This window comes from Thamnophis elegans, chromosome 1, assembly GCF_009769535.1.
Source record: "Thamnophis elegans isolate rThaEle1 chromosome 1, rThaEle1.pri, whole genome shotgun sequence".
In the NCBI taxonomy this organism is placed as follows: Eukaryota; Metazoa; Chordata; class Lepidosauria; order Squamata; family Colubridae; genus Thamnophis; species Thamnophis elegans.
The window spans coordinates 67,701,950-67,724,729 of record NC_045541.1 but is presented as its reverse complement, the minus strand read 5'-3'; the positions used below and the strand labels follow the sequence as shown (position 1 = coordinate 67,724,729).

The window sequence follows — 22,780 nt, the reverse complement described above, 5'->3', positions numbered from 1 at the left end:
TTATGTAGATAGCTATTGTTATTACATGGGAAATTGATTCTGATCAGAGAGAAATATTAGAAAAACTAAGGGAAATTGACTGAAATGTTACTGTGATTACATGGGAAATAACACACAGGTGACAGAGTTCATACTCACTGGATTAACAGAGAACTCACAGTTGCAACTGTTCCTCTTTGGGACATTTTCTGCTGTTTATGCCATCACCCTGGTGGGAAATCTAAGTATGATTAGCTTAATCAGGACCAGTCCTTCTCTCCACACACCAATGTACTTTTTCCTAACCAGCTTATCTTTTTTGGATATTTGTTACACCTCCTCTGTCACCCCAAACTTTCTATCCAATCTTTTAAAAGAGAAGAAAAGTATTTCCTATGGGGGCTGCTTCACTCAGCTCTACTTTTATGCCCTATTTGGAACCACGGAGTGCTACCTCTTAGCTGTGATGGCCTATGATCGCTACGTGGCAATCTGCAGTCCTCTACTCTACTTGATGATAATGTCCCAAAGGAAGTGTGTTCAGCTGATAGCAGTGGCCTATGTTGCGGGGATCATCAATGCTTCTGTGCACACAATGGCTGCAACTACTAGATTGTCCTTCTGTGGTCCAAATGTCATTAAGAGTTTTTATTGTGAGGGTCCTCCTCTTTTTGCTCTTTCCTGCTCAGATATCAGTCTTAATTATCTGTTGGTATTTGTATTTGTTGGTTTCAATTTAATAACAACAAGCCTGACTGTTCTCACTTCCTACACGTATATCCTGGTTACCATTTTAAAGATCCGCTCTGCCACGAGCCGTAAGAAAGCCTTCTCCACTTGTACATCTCACCTCATGGTCATCACCATTTTCTATGGATGTCTCAGCTTTATGTATGCACGCCCAAGCTCTAGGTCAAATTATAACCTAGACCAAATGGCCTCTGTGTTCTATGTAGTGGTAACCCCCATGCTCAATCCATTAATCTACAGCATGAGGAACCAGGAGGTAAGGGGTGCCTTCAGAAGTATACTAGGAAGAAAAGTTGATGCTCAACAGATATGATTGTCGTTACCAAAATTAAGTATTAGATCAATTTGTTCTAGTAGCAAATCAGTGGTGGGTTGCAGGCAGTACGCCCCAGTACAGGTGTACCAGAGCCTGTCCAGAGCACCAGATACCATTCTGGTACGGTGCTCCGGAAAGCCCACCCGCCCGCCCAAGCTCCTTACCGGTCTTTTAAGTATTCAGTGCTTCCGCGCACACGGACAGCGTGTACAGCACTTGTACTCAATTCCGCTGAGTGCACACGCTGCACACGTCCATGTGGATGCCCCCAGGCCCGTTCCAACCGTACCAGTTGGAACGGAATCCGGAACCAACTACTGTAGCAAATGGTTTATATCATTCCGTCTTATTGAATAAAAACTATTAAGCTATATACATTTCTTTAGGCTATATGGACCTTTGAATTCAAAAAATGAAATCTGAACTCTGAAGAAGAATTATTCCATATTTTCTTTTTATAGCTAATTGTTTCCAAACCGAAGGGCAGAACACAGAAGCTAGGAAAAAGATTAGAGAAATCAGTTCTTTAGAGGTAGAATGAAACCAGCATTTATATTTTGCTTAACCCAGGCTGACCTTTTTGAAGTATAATTACAAAAATAATGACCTATTGCCATTTTAATTACTTTAATAATTTAATCAATAAGTAATTATCAAGAATATGAGCAAAGCATTTTGCTGATGTACTGATGTATTACATCTCCAATATCCAGTCTAATAAATTTAAAAAAGAATTTTAATATGTTGACCTTGTTTTAAATTCATAAATACTATTCTTAATAAATACATTAAACATTTCTTAAAAGTTGCAACCAATGATTATATAATTCAGGAAAATCCATTTCTCTGTTCCAAATTTCTGTTACATCATTGATATTTACTTTTCTCATTGTGGAGAAGCAATATTGTTAGCTTAGTCTCTAAAAAAATCTTCACCTGGGGCATTCAAATTCATTGACGTTTTCAAGGCAGTTGATATTAAATTAAATATAGCATTAATGTGACAAATATTACAGCTGAATATATTGCTATTTACTTATAGTTTTTTTATATCTTTCAAATATCTTGCAAGTGTGATGCAAAGCCATTTTTATAACACCTTCCAGAAAGATATTATAGTGTACTTGTAAACCTTGAAGGCTTTTTCTTAAAACCCTCGAAGACTTTTTCCTATATCTAATGAAGCCATTACATATTTTTCAGAATGTACTGTTTAACCTATTTACCAGTTATTCGATATTATCAAAAGTTTCACAAAGCTAACATTTATAGGATTAATTACCGACAGTAATACTTTCAGCAATTTTTGTGCCAGGTTACAATCAAAATGTTTTATCCTTACTTAACAAAGTTCCTGGGAAATCCATTCCCATTTTTAGACCAGCTATAATACAAGTGTCATGAAATGAATCAATCCCAACACAAAATAGCCATATATTCATTAATTACAGAATCACAATTTCAGTTCAGATCCCATTCAATGATTTGTAGGATATCCCTACATAACTCCTTACTACTTTCCTTACTTTGACTAAGACCTAAATGTCAAATCTCATTCTCCTTCACCTAGGTGAAGAAAATGCCATACCATTTTTATGGTATTCCATTCAATAAAATCATTTTAAATCATTCATCTAATTGAATACAATTTGTAGGAACAGACCTTCATTAGAAGATTAAACAAAATTACTGTCATATAAATAGGAACAAGATTTATCATTAGGTCTATTATAACTTTTTACTAGAGTAATATTCAGGCCAATAACATTCTGAGCCAGTTTGCTTTGGAAAGAATCCTGCTTCTCAATGAGTCTGATCAGTTGGTCAGGTTTTAAAACACAGCTGAAGCTTATGATTAATTGTGATCTAAATAGGCTAGATTATTTTAGAGACAGATAGAAATTGAAATCCTTATCATAGTGCAACCCCGGGAATGAGGGGAAGCGGGGGAAAGGCATAGAGTAGACCTGGTGGCCATCTGCAGCGAAGGGCGTCCGTGTCCATGCCTCCTCTGGACGGGAACCTTGATACAAAGCTTGGCAGCTGGGCATTCGCTGGGGTTGTGAAGAGATCTACCGTCAGGCACCCGAACCTCTCACAGATCTGCAGGAAGATGCTGGGATGAAGCTGCCACTCTCCGTTGTCGACCGTTTTCCTGCTGAGCCAATCCGCTTGCTGGTTCTCTGTCCTGGAGATGTGTTCTGCTCTGATGGACTGGAGATGCCTCTCTGCCCAGTTCCCCAATCGGAGGGTCTCATCGCGAAGGGCCTTGGAACGGGTGCCCCCTTGTCTGTTCAAATGGGCCTTGGCTGCCACGTTGTCCATCAGGACCAGGACATGGTGACTGGTCACAGTGATCTTGAAGTGACGTAGGGCCAGGTGGATGGCCCTGAGCTCCAACCAGTTTATGTTGTTGCGCAGGTCTGTTGGAGTCCAGCGGCCCTGGGCTATCTGGGATTCCAGGTGTGCTCCCTAGCCGAACAGGCTCGCATCCGTTGTGAGTACCTTCCTTGATGGTTCCTTGAAGAGAGATCCCTTGTCTAATGCTGGGGTCAGCCACCAATGGAGCAAGAGCAGCACCTGGGGTGACACTTGAACCTTGAAGCTGGTGTTGCTTGTCCCGGCTCTCTGGTATGGAAGCAGGAACCACTGAAGCTCCCTGGCGTGTAGGCGAGCCCACGGCACAATTCCTATACAAGAAATGAATTTCCCAAGGAGCCTGGAAAGAAGAACTACAGGGACAGAGCGTAATTTGCGTAGCTCATGAATCAGCTGCACAATGCTGTCCTTTCGATCCTGGGAAAGGAAGACCTCCCCAGACACGGAATCTATAATGGACCCTAGGTGCTGGAGACTGGTAGATGGGACCAGGTAGCTCTTCTCTAGATTGATAGAGAACCCCAGGGACCTGAGAGTGTCGAAGGTGAGCCCCAGGTCCTGCCTGGCAGTGTCTGGGGACCTGGCTAGGACGAGGATGTCATCCAGGTAACAAAAGAGTTGGACTGGGAAGGAACGCAGGTGACCCGCAGCCACGGTCAGCACCTTGGTAAAGGTCCTGGGGGTTGAAGCCAGCCCAAAGGAAAGGGCCCTATATTGAAAATGACTGCCTTCGTGGGAAAATCTGAGGAACCTACGATGTTCCAGGGCGATTCTGATGTGAAGGTAGGCCTCTGTGAGGTAGATGGAGGCCAAGAAGTCACCCTGTTGGATTCCTTCTAAGATGGATTTCAGGGAGGCCATCTTGAACCTATGGTAGACCACCCTGGAATTGAGCAGTTTAAGATCCAGGATGGCTCTCCACCCCCCTGAACTCTTGGGGACCAGAAACAGGTTTGAATAGAATCCAGAACCCTTCTCCCCTTCTGGGACCTTCTCAATGGCCCTGATGTCTAACAGGTGTTTGATGGCCTTGGCCTTAAGGGCCCGTTTGGCCAGATCTGTGGAAGAGGCGAAGGTGCGGAATCTATTCGGGGGCTGCGATCGGAACTCCAGCCGGAGCCCGAGCCTAACCATCTGGAGGACTCATTCGTCCGAGGTGACGCGTTCCCAGGCATCCACAAATAGGGAAAGGTGACCACCGATGGAGTGATCTGCGATTGGATCACTTGAACCTGCGGAATGGACGGCCGCCCCCTCCTCGAAAGGGACACTTGCCCTGCTGCTAGCCTCTAAATCTGTCCCTTGGGAACTGCCTATCCCCTTGTCTATGATATCTGGGAACTGGGTACCTCTGATTCTGGTAGTCCATGTCAGGCGGGCGGTAAGATGTTCTCCTGGGGTAAGGAGCCTGTCGGTGATCTGATCATCTGGTCGTAGTCGGGAAGACCTTCCGCTTATTCTTGTCTTCCACCAAGATCGGATCCAGCAACGCACCAAAGAGTTTGTCCCCAGTGTAGTCAGCTCCTGCCAGGTGCCACTTCACCTGAGACTCTGCCTGCCAGTGGCGCAGCCACAGCAGGTTCCTGGACACTACCAAGGATGACAAAGCTCAAGAAGCAGACTTAACTGCATCCAATGTGGCGTCTGCCGAAAACTGTGTGGCTGCCAGCACCTTGGAGATGTCCTGCAGGAGACGTACCTCCGTGGCTGGGGTCCTGTCTCTCAGCTGTTCCAGACACAGCACCGTTGACCTATTAAAAAATGATGCAGAAGCGGCCACCCTAATGGCCCAGGTTATTGCCTGAAATGACTTACGCAAAATCATTTCCGCCTTCTTGTCTTCTGCCTTAAGACAATTGGTGATGTCTTCAGTCACCACGGTCGAAGCAGAAGCCAGGGTGTCGACCGGAGTGTCCACCGAAGGAACCTGCAGTGCTTGAGCAAAGGTGGAATTGAGGTTATAGAATCTCTGCTCATTGCCCCCCGAGTTGGGAAAGGATCCTGGCTTAACCCACTGGGATATAAGCACTTCAAGAAACATCTCTGGAGTGGGGATCTCCTCTTTCTCCACCTGGTGCATGCAGGGGGCGGAGGTGTCGTGTGCACATGCACGGGGTGGAGAACCATGCAGGCATGTGAGGGGGTGTCATGAGCACATGTGGGGGGAAGCACAGGGAGGTGCTGCGCCCTCCCTGTGGCCCGTTTCTGCTCACAGGAGGCTGCAGGGAGGCCTACTAGGCCCAAAACAGGGCATGGGGGGTTGCATGCACATGCATGGGGAGAGCTCCAGGGTAACATGTGCATGCATGGAGGCCAGGGGGAGTGCAAGGGGGTCACATGCACATGCACAGGGGCAGGTGGAGCGCAAGCAGGTCACATGTGCATGTGCGGGGGGGGGATGGGCATGCATTGCATTGCTTTTGGCACACGGCAACATAAAGGTTAGCCATCACTGCACTACAGGATGTATAGTCTGTAGAAAGAGAGGCGGTCAAATTTTCCTGTATTTTACACAATTTTATTTTTAGGTGCACAGAAGTTTCAAATGGTAGTTAGTGGTCCATAAAAAAAATAGAATCAAACGAACAAAACAATGTCAGAGCTTAGCAGAAGAGTGTTGCTGTTTCAGGTTGTATTATATGCTATCAACAGTTAGGAGATCAGAATTTGCATTATTGCAAGAATGCATCAGAATGTAGATTCAGTGGGAGTTGGGAGCATATAAATTATTATAATTATTATATTATTTTCTATTGAATTTCTTCAGGTATAAAACCAACTAGGATGTTGTGATAGCAACATCCTAGTATTCATAGGATGAATAGGTGTTTTCAAAAACATCAAAATAAAACACAGAAGTAGCAGGGAAATGGGAGAGTAATTCATGGGAGAGTGCCATATAATTCAATATAATATTTTATTAATAAACGTCGTTGTATACTAAAAGCCTTGTTTGGACTAACCCAAGAATTTATGGGTCAATTAACTCAGCTTTCTGCTGGAAAGGTACTGTGATTTAAAAGATATGGAAATAATTATTTTGTCATTGTTAATTATTATAAAATATGTAGTAATTATAACTACAGCTCAAATACTTTTTTGCTTGTTTATTGTGTAAATCAATTTGATTCCAAAAAATTCCACACTGGCATCAAATTTAAAAACCTTGCAAATACATTTTATCCAAGAACATTTTCCTGGACTTAATTCAGCATTAATCATGTCCCATCTTTCTCAGCATACTTTTTCCTTGTTTATTTGGACAACAATTACTCTGCTAACATAATAGTGTTCCCAAATTTGAAAAAAGAAATAATTCCTTTTGTTAGCTGTCTTATTCAATATTTTTTTTTTTTATCATCCATTGAGTACAACAAAGCCTGTCTCCTCCCTTGGGATGGTCAATGATCCCTTCTATGGTAAGAGGAAATCCAGTACTCTGTTAGGCTAGGAGTCATGAAAAAAATGGAGCTTATCATTCATGCGAAAGGTTTCACCAGTAGACTATTGTTGGGATATTTTTCAAATACTTTTAAAATGACTATCTGGCATAATGTTGCAACATTTCAAGATAGAACGATTGAAGAGGATGAAAAGTCCATGTCAGCTGGATAGCCAATGGCATTTTGATAGGAGTAGGGACTGGTTATACCATTAACATACCACCAGACCAAGGGAATCCTGCATCATTCTGTCTTTTTGAATGATGGTGTGCCATCAAATAAGTACTGACCTTTTCAGCCAAAAAGATAGAACTTCTCTGGCTTGATTTGCCCCAATGATCCATTCATCACCATTGTAACTGTGTGTATCTGTATACCTTTCTTCCTTTCCATCTTTCCCAATGTAATTTCCCAGAGTTCTCAAGAAAGCTAGCTCTTCACATTACGTGTCCTAAATATAATAAAAATATTAATTTGAGCCATGCTATTAGTTAAGCTAATGTTACTTTGTATCACACAATGCAAGGAAATGTCTGTGTTTTATTAATTATCTTCCCCCTTTTAAAAATAACCATGCTTGTCTTGTTTTATTATAAAATGTTTCATAAATCACACATCAGTGTTAAACCATGGCATGTATAATTGGAACTCAAGACCCTTACTGTTTATTTAATGTTCAGTAATCTATAAATATGTGGAAAGAAGATGCAGACAACTATATTTACTGACATATCTTCTACACTGTTGCTACGTCCTCAGTCTTGGGGATAGGTTAGGCAACAAGAGAAAATTTGAAGAGAGACCGCTATTCAAACCTGCTATAGGTTACTGTGACACTTGTTCAAGAATGGTGTCCAATTGGTGCTACAGTAGTATTTCTTTGGGCCTGTGGAATGCAATTGCTTTTTTTTTTTTTTAGTTTCCCCACCAGTAACATTTTTATCCAGATATTATGAGAAACATCTAAAATGATGTCATCTCTGTTTTACATAAATGTATTTTCTATTTATTGCCAAAGATAACATTTTGATAATGCAATCTTTTAGATCATCTTCTCCAGCATGTTACAAAGAACTCCGATGTTCAGGCGACAATTTTTTCACCTGAGCTTTTTTCTCACCTCCCCCACAATTATTTTTCTAGCAACTTCAGAAAGCTCTGTGATAAAAATGGCAAGGAATTTATTAATCCAGCTTTTGTAAGCTATTGGATCAGGCTTTCCTAAAATAATTGCAAGATTTTCAGCTAAAAAGTTGGAGACAGAAAAATGGTTGAAGAAGGGAAAGATTTCTTATTTTAATTCCATTTCATCCTTTAGGCAGAAACTTATTAAAATGATTGCTAGAAATATTGTAGATACTGTTCCTAAATAAGGAGTAATTATTTTAATCTTAAAGAGAATGAGATCAAGAAAGGAGAATATTTGTAGCTCAGGATTGAAATGAGGGGTTAGGTGATATATTGATGGACTTTTTATTTTCTACTAATATAAAAGATAATGATATTTGAATGGAAGAATACTAGGAAATCTCAAATAGAAATCAGTCTAGTAAGGTGAAAAGCATCCCAGAAAAAGATCAGGATAAAGAAAAAATTTCTGTATCATAGATTATAGTAGAAGACTTTACCCAACTCTTTTATTTTATTAAATCAATGCTGTAAGATTATTGGTTTAATATAATTTATTGAGACTAGCAAGCTATGAAATATCATAGATGACACATAATATCCTTTGAATCCATCATGACAGCATTTGGTAATGATATTAACAAAAAAAAATAGAACACATGTAATTTTGAAATGTATGGAACCATAAGGTAAAATTAAAGCTCTCTGCTACCTAAACTTGAAAAAATAAAAATATGGACATATGACAGAAAAGAAGTAGTAAACATAAAATGATTAATTCATATATATTGCTTTCAAAAACTAACCTGTCAATATAATTTTACATAAATATTTCCAACTGGAATGAATTCAAGTTAGAATGCTATACATAGAGAATAAGCCAAAATGAACGCATGGAAGTTTTTTCTCAGTACCTAGGCATGCAGACTATAGAATAGAATAAAATAGAATAACAGAGTTGGAAGGGGCTTGGAGGTCTTCTAGTCCAACCCCCTGCTCAGGCAGAAAACCCTATAACATTTCAGATAAATGGTTGCCAATCTCTTCTTAAAAACTCCCAGTGTTGGAGAATTCACAACTTCTAGAGATAAGATGTTCTACTGGTTCATTGTTCTGTCAGGATATTTCTTCTTAGTTCTAGGTTGCTTCTCTCCTTGATTTGTTTCCATCCATTGCTTCTTGCCCCACCTTCAGGTGCTTTGGAGAATAGCTTGACTCCCTCTTCTTTGTGGCAACCCCTGAGATATCGAAATACTGCTATCATGTCCTTCTTTTTATTAAAGTAGACATACCCAATTCCAGCAACGGTTCTTTATATGTTTTAGCCTCCAGTCCCCTAATCATGTTCGTTGTTCTTCTCTGAACTCTTTCTGGAATCTCAATATCTTTTTACATTGTGGTGACCAAAACTGGATGCGGTATTCCAAGTGTGGCCTTACCAAGGCATTATAAAGTGGTATTAAGACTTCACAGGATAATAGCACTTTATAATGCCTTTGTAAAGCCAAACTATTGTGTTACAAGAAAATATACACCTACAGTGTATAATGGTGTATATAAATACACCTATATGCACACTTTTACCAGTATGTAGTTCTTGAAATACCACAATATCTCATGTAAAAGTACTTTGTTAACAGCTTGATTTAAAAATAAATGGGCATTGCTTTTTTTTGTAGGGCTTTTGTGATGGCAGTTCTAACCTCCTGGTTCCTCAGGCTGTAAATCAAAGGATTTAGCATGGGGATCACCACTACATAAAATAGGGCAGCCATTTGGTCTACATGGTGAGATTGTCTAGAGCTTGGTCGTGCATAGATAAAGCTACCACATCCGTAGAAAATGCCAATGACCATGAGATGAGATGTACAAGTGGAGAGGGCTTTCCGATGACTCTTGGCAGAGCGGTCCTTTAAAATGGTGACCAGGATGTAAGTGTAAGTGGTAAGAATGGTCAGGATAGTTGTTATTACATTGAACCCAATAAGTATAAACATCAACTTTTCATTAAGGCTAATGTTTGAACAGGCAAGTTCTAATATGGGAGGAACTTCACAATAAAAATTCTTAATGATGTTTGGACCACAATAGTGTAATCGAGCTGCAGCAGCTGTGTGTACTAAAGCATTGATGATCCCGGCAATATAAGAAAATGCTGTAAGTTGGATACATTTTTGGGGGGACATGGTGATGAAGTAGAATAGAGGATTGCAGATGGCTACATAGCGGTCATAAGCCATCACTGCTAGAAGGTAGCACTCTGTGGTGGCAAATAGACCATAAAAGTAAAGCTGAATGAAGCAACCTGCAAAAGAAATAGCTTTATTCTCTTTTAAAAGATTGGAAAGGAACCTTGGAGTTACAGACGACGAATAGCAGATATCCAAGATTGATAGGTTGGTGAGGAAAAAGTACATTGGTGTATGCAGTGGAGGACTGGTCCTGATTAAAACAATCATGCCCACATTTCCCACCAGGGTGAGGGCATAAATGGCAAAAAATATCACAAAGAGGATGCGTTGTAACTGTGGATCATCGGTTAATCCAGTCAGCATGAATTCTGTCACCCATGTGCTGTTTCCCATTGAATCACAATAACAGTGTGGAAACTGAAAGAATGCAGAAATTATTATTACATGTTCTCTTAAACATTTCAAGTACAAATCTAGTGACAAAACATTAAAAAATCCTATGTACGCTGTGTTGTGGTACTGTGTCTGAATATTGGAATATTGAAATAGGTATATTCTTTACTGCCAAGTGTGATTGGACACACAAGGAATTTGTTTTCGGTGCATAAGCTCTCAGTGTACATACAAACAACAAAATGATAAGTCATAGATCATAAATCATAAGTTACAAACAAGAAGTGATAAATCATAAGATACTTATGGTTGAGAAAAAGAAGATAAAAATGAGGTGGGATTATTCATTAGAAATAATATCTCCATAGTAGAGCAGATGTCTTCACTATGAGAAATATCCATAATTGGGCCAAACATTTGGTGTTTTTTTAAAAAAACTATACTATATCAGTGTGATGGAGAAGCAGTGAATAGTAGTTTTGGCAACATAGAGCTTTCCCAGAAAGAGAGCCAGATTAAGAGACTACAAAGTCTGAGTTGGAGGAGGGAGGTGGGAAGACATTCAAGGCAGCCACATCATAGAATCTCTTAGGACATACCTATTGATTTAGGTTTTAACTTTAGTTTGATAAGATTCTATCCATTTGGTATAAGCAAATAAATGATTGGACTCAATTGGATTTTACTGTGTCATCTTTGGTCTTGGGTAAGGTGACCAGATTTTAACATTGGTAAAGAGGGACACCATTGACTGGGGGGTGGGGGGTGTTCTTGATTAATTTTTTTTTTAAAAAAATCCGGACTTCTTTAAAACGCGTGGGATGCGGGACAAATTGTTCAAAAGCGGGATGTCTGGTCACCTTAATTTAGATGCCCCTCAAAGGAAAAACTCAGGGGGCTGAATTCTACAGGGGGAGGAGTAAAGGGGGGGATTTGAGGGGCAGCACAAAGCACCATCTGTCTAAATTTGCATCAGGCAGGCAGTTAACATTTTCATAGACCATGATCAGAGGAGCAGCTGATCCTATGGAGAGACTCCTCCTGCATTCAGACCCAGGCCTACAAGTGGAAGTACTCCTTCCTTCCTTCCTCCTTTCACCTTCCTTCCTTCTTCCCTCCCTCTTTCTTCCTTCTAGCCTTCCTCCCTTTCCATTCTTTCTCCTTCCTTCCTTCCTCTTGCCTATCTACCTTCTGTCTTTCTGCTCTTTAGATCTCTATTCCCCTTCCCTTCCTTCCTCCTTCCATCCTTTCACCTTCCCTCCTTCCTCCCGTTCTTCTTTATTTTTCTGTTCTTCCCCTTCTCTTCCTTTCTTCTTCCATTATTTTCTTCTTTCCTCGCTCTCTCCCTCCCTTCTTTTTCCTTCCTCCTTCCATCCTTCCTTCTTCTTTCCTTCATTCCTCTTGCTTATCTACCTTCACCTTATCCGTCTTCTGCTCTTTCCCTCTCTTCCTTCCTTTCTCCTTCCATCCTCTCTTCTTTCCTCACTCACTCCCTTCCTCCTTTTCTTTTCCTTCCTCCTTCCATTCTTTCAGCTTCCTTTCTTTTGCCTATCTACCTTCTCTGTCTTTCTGCTCTTTCCATCTCCCTCTTCCCCTTCGCTTTTCTTCCTTCCTCCTTCCATCCTTTCACCTTCCCTCCTTCCTATTTCTTCCTTCTTCCATCCTTCTGCCTATCTACCTTCACCTTCTCTATCTTTCTGCTCTTTCCCTGTCTTCCCCTTTCCTCCCTCCCTCCCTTCTTTCCTTTCTAGTTCCATCTTTTCTTCTTTCCTCTCTCCCTCCCTTTTTTCCTTCCTTCCTTCCTCCCTCCTTCCTCTTGCCTTTCAACTTCATCCTCTTTGTCTTTCTGCTCTTTCCCTCTCTTCCCCTTCTGTTCCTACCTCCTTCCTTCTTTTCTCCCTCCCTTCCTCTTTTTCTTCCTTCCTTTCTTCTTCCATCTTCCTCCTCCTTCCTCCTTCCTTCTATTCTTTCTCCTTCCTTTCATCTTTTCTCCTTCCATCTTTCCCCACCTTCTTCTTTTCCTTTCCCCCTCCCTCCTTCCTTCGTCTCCTTCCCACTCTCTCCTTGGGAGGGGACAAAACCCAAGGGCTAACAGGGTCAGGGGTATGGGGGCAGCAGAGACCAAACAAAGTCAGAAGATCATATTAAAATTTTCCTATTTGTTGGATCGCATTGCTGTGAACATATAAACCAAATCAGGGGAACATTTTGCAACCGAGGATGCTGCAAGGAAAGGGGGGAGGGAGATGGCCTTGCCATTTCCCCAGTTTTGCAAGGAATGAGAAATGGTGCTTTAATCCAAAGCAAAGGATGACTGAAATCAGAACCGCAGACAGGGAAAGAAAGAAAGAAAGAAAGAAAGAAAGAAAGAAAGAAAGAAAGAAAGAAAGAAAGAAAGATCCTTGTAGCACAAAACCCACCTTTGCATGGTTGTGAGAACATAGGTAAAATAAAACAAAAAAAATGCGAATCTCTTAGAATGGCAGAAAGGTATTAATAAATTTGTATGGGCAGGAAAGAAGCCGAGAGTAAAGTTAAAAATAATGCAAGATGTACGTGAGAGGGGAGGTTTGAAATTACCCAATCTAAAACTATATTATGACGCAGTAGCATTATCTGTAATCAGTGATTGGATCGATTTAACTAATGATAGGATACTTAATATCGAGGGACATGACTTGGTATATGGCTGGCATGCTTACCTATTATATAACAAAAAAGTGGACAAAAATTTTAAAAGTCATATTTTAAGGAATGCTTTATTGCGGGTTTGGAAAAAATATCAACACAAATTAAATGACAAGATATCCATGTGGGCAATTCCTAGACATGCAATAGAAAATATGAATATAGCACAAAAACAGGATAGAATTACTTACAGACAGCTTCTTACCCTGGAAAGGGGGGTATTACAACTAAAACCCTTAGAGGTATTAAAAGAGGAAAAGGTAATTCAAACATGGTTCCAGTATGGGCAGTTACAGGCCAGGTGGAAAATAGATCAAAAAATTGGTTTTATCCAAGTTGAGGATAATTTATTTAAACAAATAAGAGATCAAAGTTTAATGCATATAAAGAGGATATACAATGTATTAGTACAGATGGATTCCGAAACAGAATTAGTTAAAGATTGTATGATAAAGTGGGCTCAAAATATTGAAGAACCAATAATGTTGGATACATGGGAAAGAATTTGGGTAAAAAATGTGAAATTTACACAAGCCCAAAACCTGAGAGAAATTTTTTACAAGATATTTAGATCCTAAAAAGTTGGCTTCTATGTATTTGAATTTACAACCCAAATGTTGGAGATGTGGTTCTCTTGATGCTACATACTTCCATATATGGTGGACTTGCCAAAAGGTTAAGGCATTTTGGATAAAAATATGGTGGATTATACAAAATATTCTTAAAAAAAGGATAAAGTTTACTCCTCAGTTATTTTTGTTAGGTATAATTACTGACTGCACAGCGGTAGAGATTAACTTGATTTTGCATTTAATAATGGCAGCAAGACTGTTGGTGGCGCAATACTGGAAGAAGGAAGACCTGCCTACAATCCAAGAATGGACATTGAAAGCCACAAATTTAGCTGAGATGGCTAAAATATCTGCATATCTTAAAGACCACTCAAATGAGAGATATAAGCAAGACTGGACAAAATGGATCGATTATATACAAAATAAATATAGGACTAAGAAATTCCAGATAGCCTATGCTTAAGATCAGGAATGATTTAAATTGTTTAAAGTTAGTTTAGCAAGGAGGAGCTAAGTTCAACGCAAAGATGTTATTAATTTCTTATTCTTTTTTTCTCAATATATCTTAGACTATGTTTGTTAAATATCTGTACTGTGTATGGGTTCTGGGAAGTCAGGGGGTGTAGGTTGTGGGGGCTTTGGGGGGAGGGCGGGAGGGGGGGAAGTATTTTTTGGCTTGACGAGGGGTGTTAGATTTCAAAATAATATAATTGCACATGTATACTGTCTTCTCTTACAACATGATATTGTCTATGTAATAGTATACATGTGATTATATGTTATGAAAATGGAAAAATAAAAATATTGTTACCCCCCCCCCCAAAAAAAAAAGCACAGCGTCCCTCCGCCCTATGAATGGGACTCAGCATGACTCTGATTTGAATACAAGCACATGGAGCCGGGCGGGGAGATAAGCACCTTCATTGCATTTTCTGCGACCATGATGCTTTGTGAGGAACAATCCCCGGGGCTCCCCATGACTTTTTGTAGATTTTTCCTTTCGTGCTTAAAAAAAAAATCGGGACTTTTTTAAAATGCTGCAGGATGCGGGACAAATTGTTCAAAAGAGGGACTGTCCCACCAAAATTGGGATGAATGGTCACCTTAGTCTTGGGCCTGACAACCACACTTATATATCCATGGGAAAATATCCATGGGAAACAGACTGGAGTTTTAATCAAAATAAAATGGAACTAGAAATAAATACATCCAAAGGTCAAAAGGCTGTTGCAGGAAGAGAAACATTGTTATTTTAAGGAGTAGTAAAGCAAAGAAGCAGGTCTTCATCTTAGACTTGATCAAAAATATGAATCAGATTAATCACCTGGCTAGAAGAAGAATATATTGACCAAAGCGGTGGAGACTCATATGAAATATCAATATTCTTCCAATCTATTAGCATTTCTTCATTATTCTTACTGAGGGACATAACAGGGTAGAAAATACTGCAAGACAGGCAGTTAAAGGGATGAATCTTTGTGATCCAAATTAAGGGACCAAAGGGATGTCTAAAAGAAAGCAACATCCCATTTGTTGTAAAACACAGCAACTGGCACAATTGTTTGTCAACAGCTATTGTTAGAATAATATGTGTGTGTGTGTGTGTAATTTTCAGTCAATAATACATAGCAGAACAGAGCAGTTTTGAAAATGCCATATTAATAGAGATATGCAGTTAAACTTACCCAATTATACTAAGCTCAGCAACATCTACCATACTTTAAAGCATATTCTTCCTGTAGAGTTTATATTTGGTTGTGGATGAATAACTTCCATGTAAAACCAATTGCCAAATTGTTTGAGCGTCAAGAAGGAATTCAGATGTATTGCAACTCTAGCTAATTCTAGATGTTCTTATTAATATGGTAATAAGATTTCCCCATGCTGTCTTTGGGATTATGCACAGGAACTTAATTCTACAGAAGAAATCCTTGGTATTCCCTAAATAGTTCAGATCCCACAATACATAACATTTATTCTAATAATTACCAAGGGAAGTGCATCAAAGCTCAATTGTAATGTTTTGACTATATGACAGAACAAAGCACTTATTGTCAATTTCAAAGCACAGATTTCTTTATAAAATGTCACCTTGAACTGACAGGCTTTTTGTCCCACTCAGTTCTGAAATTCCCTGCTGAGTGCATCTTTTTGTCTATGAATACCATGGAAATGCCAAAAATATTCTTGCAGCAATAAATTTAAACTGACAAAGTCCAATTTTCAGTATTCCTCCCCCCAGCTCATCCAGTTCCAATGGAGTGAAATCTAAGCAAAACTGAATATATGGCACAGGGCCAAGTTATCTATGGGGCCTCCTTTCCATAAGGATATCTAGCTGTCCTTCCAAATTACGTAGCTCCTCGGCCATTTCCTTGCCAACTTATGGGAAAACTGCTTTTCTGTGGAGCCCTCCTATGTGACACTCAGTGATGTGCGGTGAGATTTATGGCTGATGAGGCACTGACACAGTGGTGGGTTTCAAATTTTTTTAGACTTGTGGACTTCAACTCCCAGAATTCCATAGCCAGGCATGCTCAGTTCCAATTTAAAGCGGCAGCATTTGTTTTTCTCCTTTGCGAAGTTTCCTTTATTCTTTTTCTTCTCCCTCCCCCTCCTTCCTCCTACTCTCCCTCCCTTCCCCCTCTCTCAAACAGACATATGCACACAGAGAAGTTGGATTGGACTATCTCTCCTACCTCCTTTCCCTCTCTCACACACTCTCTCTCAAGCAAACACAAACACAGAAGTTGGATTGGAGCCGATCCAAGCCTTTGATTGCAGGCGGAGCCATGTTGCCTTTTCAAACTTGTAATCAGTGAAGCTGGGCTTATATAGTTTTATCCAGCTGTGTGTGTGTGTGTGTGTGTGTGTGTGTGTGTGTTTGAAAAGGCAACGTGGCTCTGCCTGCAATCAAACTACACTTGGGGAGGGATCTACGCTTGAAGATAAAGTTTGAATTCCTCCCCCTCCCTCTGACCCACACGTACCTTTTCCAGCTGTTTCAGAGAGGATTTCAACTCTGCTCTTGCCTGCCATCATGAAAAGAAAAAAATGTAAAAGGAAAAAGGCAAGGTCAGGCTGAGCTAGTTGCTGCCAGAATCACAATGAATGACTCTGCTTAACTGTTTAAAAACCCTCTAAAAAAGCACCCTCTACAGGAAGAGGCAGGAGAATGACGTGCCTCTCCTACGTCAGGAATTTTTAGCCTTTTGACCCTTGCTTAACTCTGATCGAGTGATCATAAAACGCCTAAAGTCAGACTAGATGAGGCACATCGTTCTTCTGCTTCCTCCTGTAGAGGGTGCTTTTTAGAGGCTTTTTTAAACAGTTAAGAGTCATCCATGGTGACTCTGGTAGCAACTAGCTCAGCCTGACCTCAGCCTTTTTCTTTTTACATTTTTTTTTCTTTTCATGATGATAGTGGTGAGGCTCTGCCTCCCCTGCCTCCCCTGACTGCACATCCCTGATGACTGTGTTCCCCCTAGCCTTCTGAAAGCACTGAAGACCTGACCTTTTCCCTCAAGAATTGAGACATGTCAGAAGTTTTAACTTAAGTCTCCAATTTTTCTTTCTAATATTTAAGGTTTAAATAATTTTAATGTGAGTTTTATGTTATTTTATAAGTGATATTGTTTTAGTTCTTGATTGAGAGCTGCCCAGAGTTTGGTATAAGATTGGTGACCATATAATGCTTTAAATAAATACATTTATATTATTATTTTTGCACTGGAAGAGTTATTTTGTTACCAAGGAAATATCTATAAATAAGTATAACCATTTTTTCTCTTGCTTTCCCTTCCATGTATTTATTTCATTGTTCTTGGAAAGCAAATGATTATAGCAAAGCCATCATGACATCTTCTATCATTTCTTCTTCATCTCTGTGATATTATCAAGAGCACCTATCTCAGATATCTATTAAATATTAATAAACATTCACTGTAAAACCCAAACTTTTGGTAGAGACATCTGATTCCATCTTTGTGCCTTCTCAAATTGCTATCAATGACACACTGCTATTTAAATTACATAAAGTTCCTTGTGCTGTTTTCATATATAGTTTGCAAAGTCTGTAGTTTGGGGACTATGTGAAGACAAGCAGCTGTCTGTCTTTCAACAGAATGGGAAGTAGTTCTTACTGCAAAGTTGAGCTCAAGCAGTCTCTTAGCCATTTTGGTCCAAACATTCAGTAACAGATGAAATTTCATCCTCTCCAGTCATCCTATCTTTCAAATGTTGCAATGTTATGTCAGATGGTGGTTTTTAAAAGTATTGAAAAATAACACAAGGACAGTCTTTTGGTGAAATCATTAACATAAATGATAAGCTCCATTTTTTCATTTAGATTCTTAGCCTAAATAAAGGATTTGAGTAATTGCTGTCCAAACAACAAAAACAAAACCCAAGAAAAAAGTAAATTGAAGTACTTTGAGGGAGGCAAGATCTGATTAATGTAGAATTGGGTTCAAAGAGGTATTCTTGAGTAAAAATATTTTTTTCTTCTTCTTAAATTCTTAAATTCCATGCCGGTGTGGCATGTTTGGGTATCGAACTGAATAAAAGGAGGGGGAGAAATTATTTGAGTTGCAATTGTTGTTCCTACATATTTTATAATAATTGACAATGTCAAATTAGCTACTTCACATCTTTTATATTCAGTACTTTTCAGATAAATTGCTGGAATATTTCATAATCTCTAAATAGGCTTATTCAAAATTATCTTTTTTTTTCATTTTTTTTCCCTTTTTTTTATTATATATATATTTTATTATGTTTTCATTCTATACAATCACATATTCACTGTGCTTGATCAGGGCATATAACATTGAATAATAAACACGGCCCTCACTTATATAGAAAATGCCCTCTACAATACAAACCCAGTATACCACCTTGACCTGCCATACACCCTCTTTCAACCCCCTCCAACTTTCATTCTTCCTTCTCACACACCCCTCTACGCCTACTTCCCCTCCCCTTCTTTCTAACCTTAACCCTATCACTCCCTCTCCATTCCCTCCCTCCCTTCTCCTCTCTCTCACCCTCTCCACCCTCCTTCTTCTTTCACTCGACTCTTTCCTTCGATATCTATTACCTTCCAGTATATTCGGTTTGTTCTATTTTCGCACTAACATTGAAAAGCCACAGTATACAAATACAATCATGGAATTTAACACATATTGTATTTCCCCCCTCCCCCCTCCCCCTAAATCCCCACCTCCCTTCCCTCCCCCCGACTTCCCAAAGACCATACGTGGTATAATTTTTGAACAATCACAGTCTGAAATATCTCTACATTGAACTCAGCTTCTTACTGTTACCCAAATTTTAAACAATTTAAATTATTACTGATACTAAGCATACACTATCTGGAGTTTCTTAGTCCCATATTTACTTTTTATGTAATCAATCCACTTTTTCCAGTCTCTTTTGTATCTCTCGTTTGAATGTTCTTTGAGATATGCTGAGATTTTGGCCATTTCGGCTAAGTTCATAACTTTCAAAGTCCATTCTTGAATTGTGGGTAAATCTTTCTTCTTCCAACACTGCGCCACCAAGAGTCTTGCTGCCGTTATTAAATACAGGATCAAATTAGTCTCTGCTACTGTGAAATCAATACATATACCCAGTAAAAACAACTGGGGGGTAAATTTTATCCTTCTTTTAAAGATGTTTTGCAGGATCCACCATATTTTTATCCAGAATGCCTTAACATTACGACATGTCCACCATATATGAAAATATGTAGCATCACAAGAACCACATCTCCAACATTTAGGTTGAACATTTGGATACATAGAGGCAAGCTTTTTAGGATCTAGGTGCCATCTATAAAACATATAAAAATTTTCTCTCAAGTTTTGTGCTTGTGTAAATTTCACATTTCTTACCCAGATTCTTTCCCATGTTTCAAGCATTATTGGTTCCTCGACATTCTGAGCCCACTTTATCATACAATCCTTAATCAGCTCCGTTTCAGAATCCATCTGTACTAATACATTATATATCCTCTTTATATGCATTGAGCTTTGATCTCTTATTTGTTTAAACAAATTATCCTCAACTTTTACAAAGCCAGTTTTTTGATCTGTTTTCCACCTAGCTTGTAGTTGACCATACTGAAACCACGTTTGAACTACCTTCTCTTCTTTAAGTACCTCTAAAGATTTTAGTTCCATCACCCCTCTTTCTGAGATAAGAAGTTGTCTATAGGTGGTTCTATCGTGTTTTTGTTCTACATTCATATTTTCAATTGCATGTCTAGGAATTGCCCACATGGGCACTTTATCATTTAGTTTATGTTGATATTTTTTCCAAACCCGCAATAAAGCATTTCTTAAGATGTGATTTTTAAATTTCTTATCCGTTTTTTTGTTAAATAACAGGTAAGCATGCCAACCATATAACAAATCATATTCCTCGATATTCAAAATTCTGTCATTAGTTAGATGAATCCAGTCACTAATTGCAGATAATGCCACTGCGTCATAGTATAATTTTAAGTTAGGTAATTTCAATCCTCCTCTTTCACGTGCATCTTGCATTATTTTCATCTTTACCCTCGGCTTCTTTCCTGCCCACACAAATTTGTTGATACCCTTCTGCCATTCTAAAAGATTCGCATCTCTTTTAAGTATTGGTAACATTTGAAAAAGAAATAAAAATTTTGGTAAAATGTTCATTTTTACTGCCGCTATTCTACCCAGCAAGGACAAATGCAGTTTTTCCCACCTTTTCAACTCCAGCTGTGTACTATGCCAAAGTGATTCATAATTATACTTGTATAATTTCCCATTTGAAATTGAAATATTAACTCCAAGATATTTAACTTTTTTAACTACCTCACATCTTAGCGTCGCCCCCAGTTCTTCCTTCTGTTTGATAGTCATATTTATAGCTATTATTTTGGTTTTTCCTAGATTTATTTTAAATCCCGAGACTTGACCATATTGATTGATCGTATTCAATAATACCCTACTAGTTTCCTGCGGTTGTTCCAATATTATAACCAGATCATCCGCAAATGCACGAACTCTATATTCTTGCTGTCTAATTTTGATCCCTTTTAGACCGCCCAGGCCCCGTATCTTATTCAACAGTATTTCCAAAGTTATAATAAACAATAATGGGGACAGAGGACAGCCCTGTCTTGTACCTTTTTCAATTTGAAAGGAGTCTGTCAGACTTCCATTGACAATGATCTGGGCTGTTTGCTGCTGATATATTGCTCCAATTGACCGTAAAAAGCCATCTCCTATCTGCATTTTTTGCAATGTCTTCAGCAGGAATTGCCAATTAACTCGATCAAAGGCTTTCTCCGCATCCAAAAATATGAATGCGGCCGGGATTTGATTGTTCTTTCCCAAGTATTCTAAAGCGTTGATAATTAATCTAACGTTATCCTTCATCTGTCTGCCCTGTATAAAACCAGTTTGATCGGTATGTATCAGTTGCTGAGTTACCCCCATTAGCCTATTTGCTAATATTTTAGTAAAAATTTTATAATCTACATTGAGTAATGAAATAGGTCTGTAATTTTTTGGTTGGGTAAGGTCTTGATCTTCTTTGGGTATCAACGATATGAACGCAGTCTTCCACGAGGGAGGCACTTTCCCTCCCGATTGAATTTTATTGAATAGTTCTCTGAGGGGTTCTACCATTTCTAACTGTAGATATTTATAGTAAACAGCTGTTAGACCATCTGTGCCTGGTGCTTTCCCTAACTTTAATTGTTTAATTGCCTGCAAAATTTCCCCAGAGGTTATAGGTTGGTTCAGCTTATGCCTATGTTCTTCTCTGACTAGGGGGATTTTCTCTTTATCTAGGTATTTGTCTATATCTCCGTCCTTAATTTTGTCCCCTTTATACAACTCTGTAAAAAATTCCCGAAATACCTTTTGAATCTCTTCCTGTTGAAACACTTCCTTCCCTCTGTAACACAATTTGGATACATTTCGAGCTTTCCTTTTTTTTCTAATCTGATAAGCCAACCACCTACCGGGTTTATTTGCATTGCAGAAAGTATTATGTTTAGCATATAATAAACTAGTAGCTACCTGGTCAGAGATCAGCATATCAAACTGAGATTTTAATATAGCAATTGTTTCCCTAATTTTTTTATCTCCTGGGTTCAATGTTAGTTCTGACTCTTTCCCTTTAATTTCCTCTTCCAATTCTTTTCGTTTTTGCCCTTGTTTGTATCTATGTATTTTATTTATATTCATTAATACTCCTCTCATATACGCTTTGCTTGCATCCCATACATGTTCCAAAGATGTACCCTTGTTCATATTGAAGACAAAATATTCCGATAGCAATTTTTTACAATCATTAAAATACTTTTCATATCTAAATAAGTTTTCATTCAACCTCCAAGACCTTCTTGCCTGGGCTACCCTTCCCAATTCCATCCAGACTGGATTATGGTCTGAAAGAACTCTCGCCATAATCTTTGTCTTCTTCACCCTACAAAGTAAATCATTTGTAATTAGTATAAAATCAATCCTTGAAAGAGATTGATGTCTATTGGAAAAAAAGGTAAAGTCGTATTCTTCTGCATGCCTCTCGCGCCAAGCGTCTCGCAATTCAAAGTCGTCCAGCATGTCAAAAAAGGGTTTGGGTAACTTAGCTCGAAATTTGGTGTTCGGGCGAGCTGTCTTCTTATCTCTTTTGGAGTCGATCACGCCATTCCAGTCACCCATTAATATACAAGACTCAAAATCCCACTGTACTAATTTAGCATGGAGATTTCTATAAAATCCATCTTGTTGTTGATTAGGAGCATAAATTCCCAAAAGTAACGTCTTTTTCCCTTCTAAGATTAAATCTAATGCAATATATCTTCCAAAGGGATCTGCTTCAATTAGCTCAGCTTTAATGTCTTTTCTTAAATATACTACTATGCCATTTTTCTTTTCCATGGCTGAGGTCGCAAAA

At 39.0% G+C, this 22,780-nt stretch overlaps 2 protein-coding genes across 2 annotated transcripts; one reads left to right on the top strand and one right to left on the bottom strand.

Annotated features, from left to right (window-relative positions):
* The first annotated feature begins 38 nt into the window (after positions 1-38).
* On the top strand, positions 39-1,042 carry LOC116505012 (olfactory receptor 1020-like). Its single transcript, XM_032212307.1, has 2 exons — positions 39-53; positions 101-1,042. Exon 2 carries the CDS (start codon positions 101-103, stop codon positions 1,040-1,042), a length of 942 nt encoding a protein of 313 aa, XP_032068198.1. The 5' UTR covers positions 39-53.
* An 8,599-nt stretch (positions 1,043-9,641) lies between these two features.
* LOC116505003 (olfactory receptor 1052-like) lies at positions 9,642-10,580 on the bottom strand. Its single transcript, XM_032212299.1, has one exon. The coding sequence runs from the start codon at positions 10,578-10,580 to the stop codon at positions 9,642-9,644; it is 939 nt and encodes a 312-aa protein (XP_032068190.1).
* Positions 10,581-22,780: the final 12,200 nt, after the last annotated feature.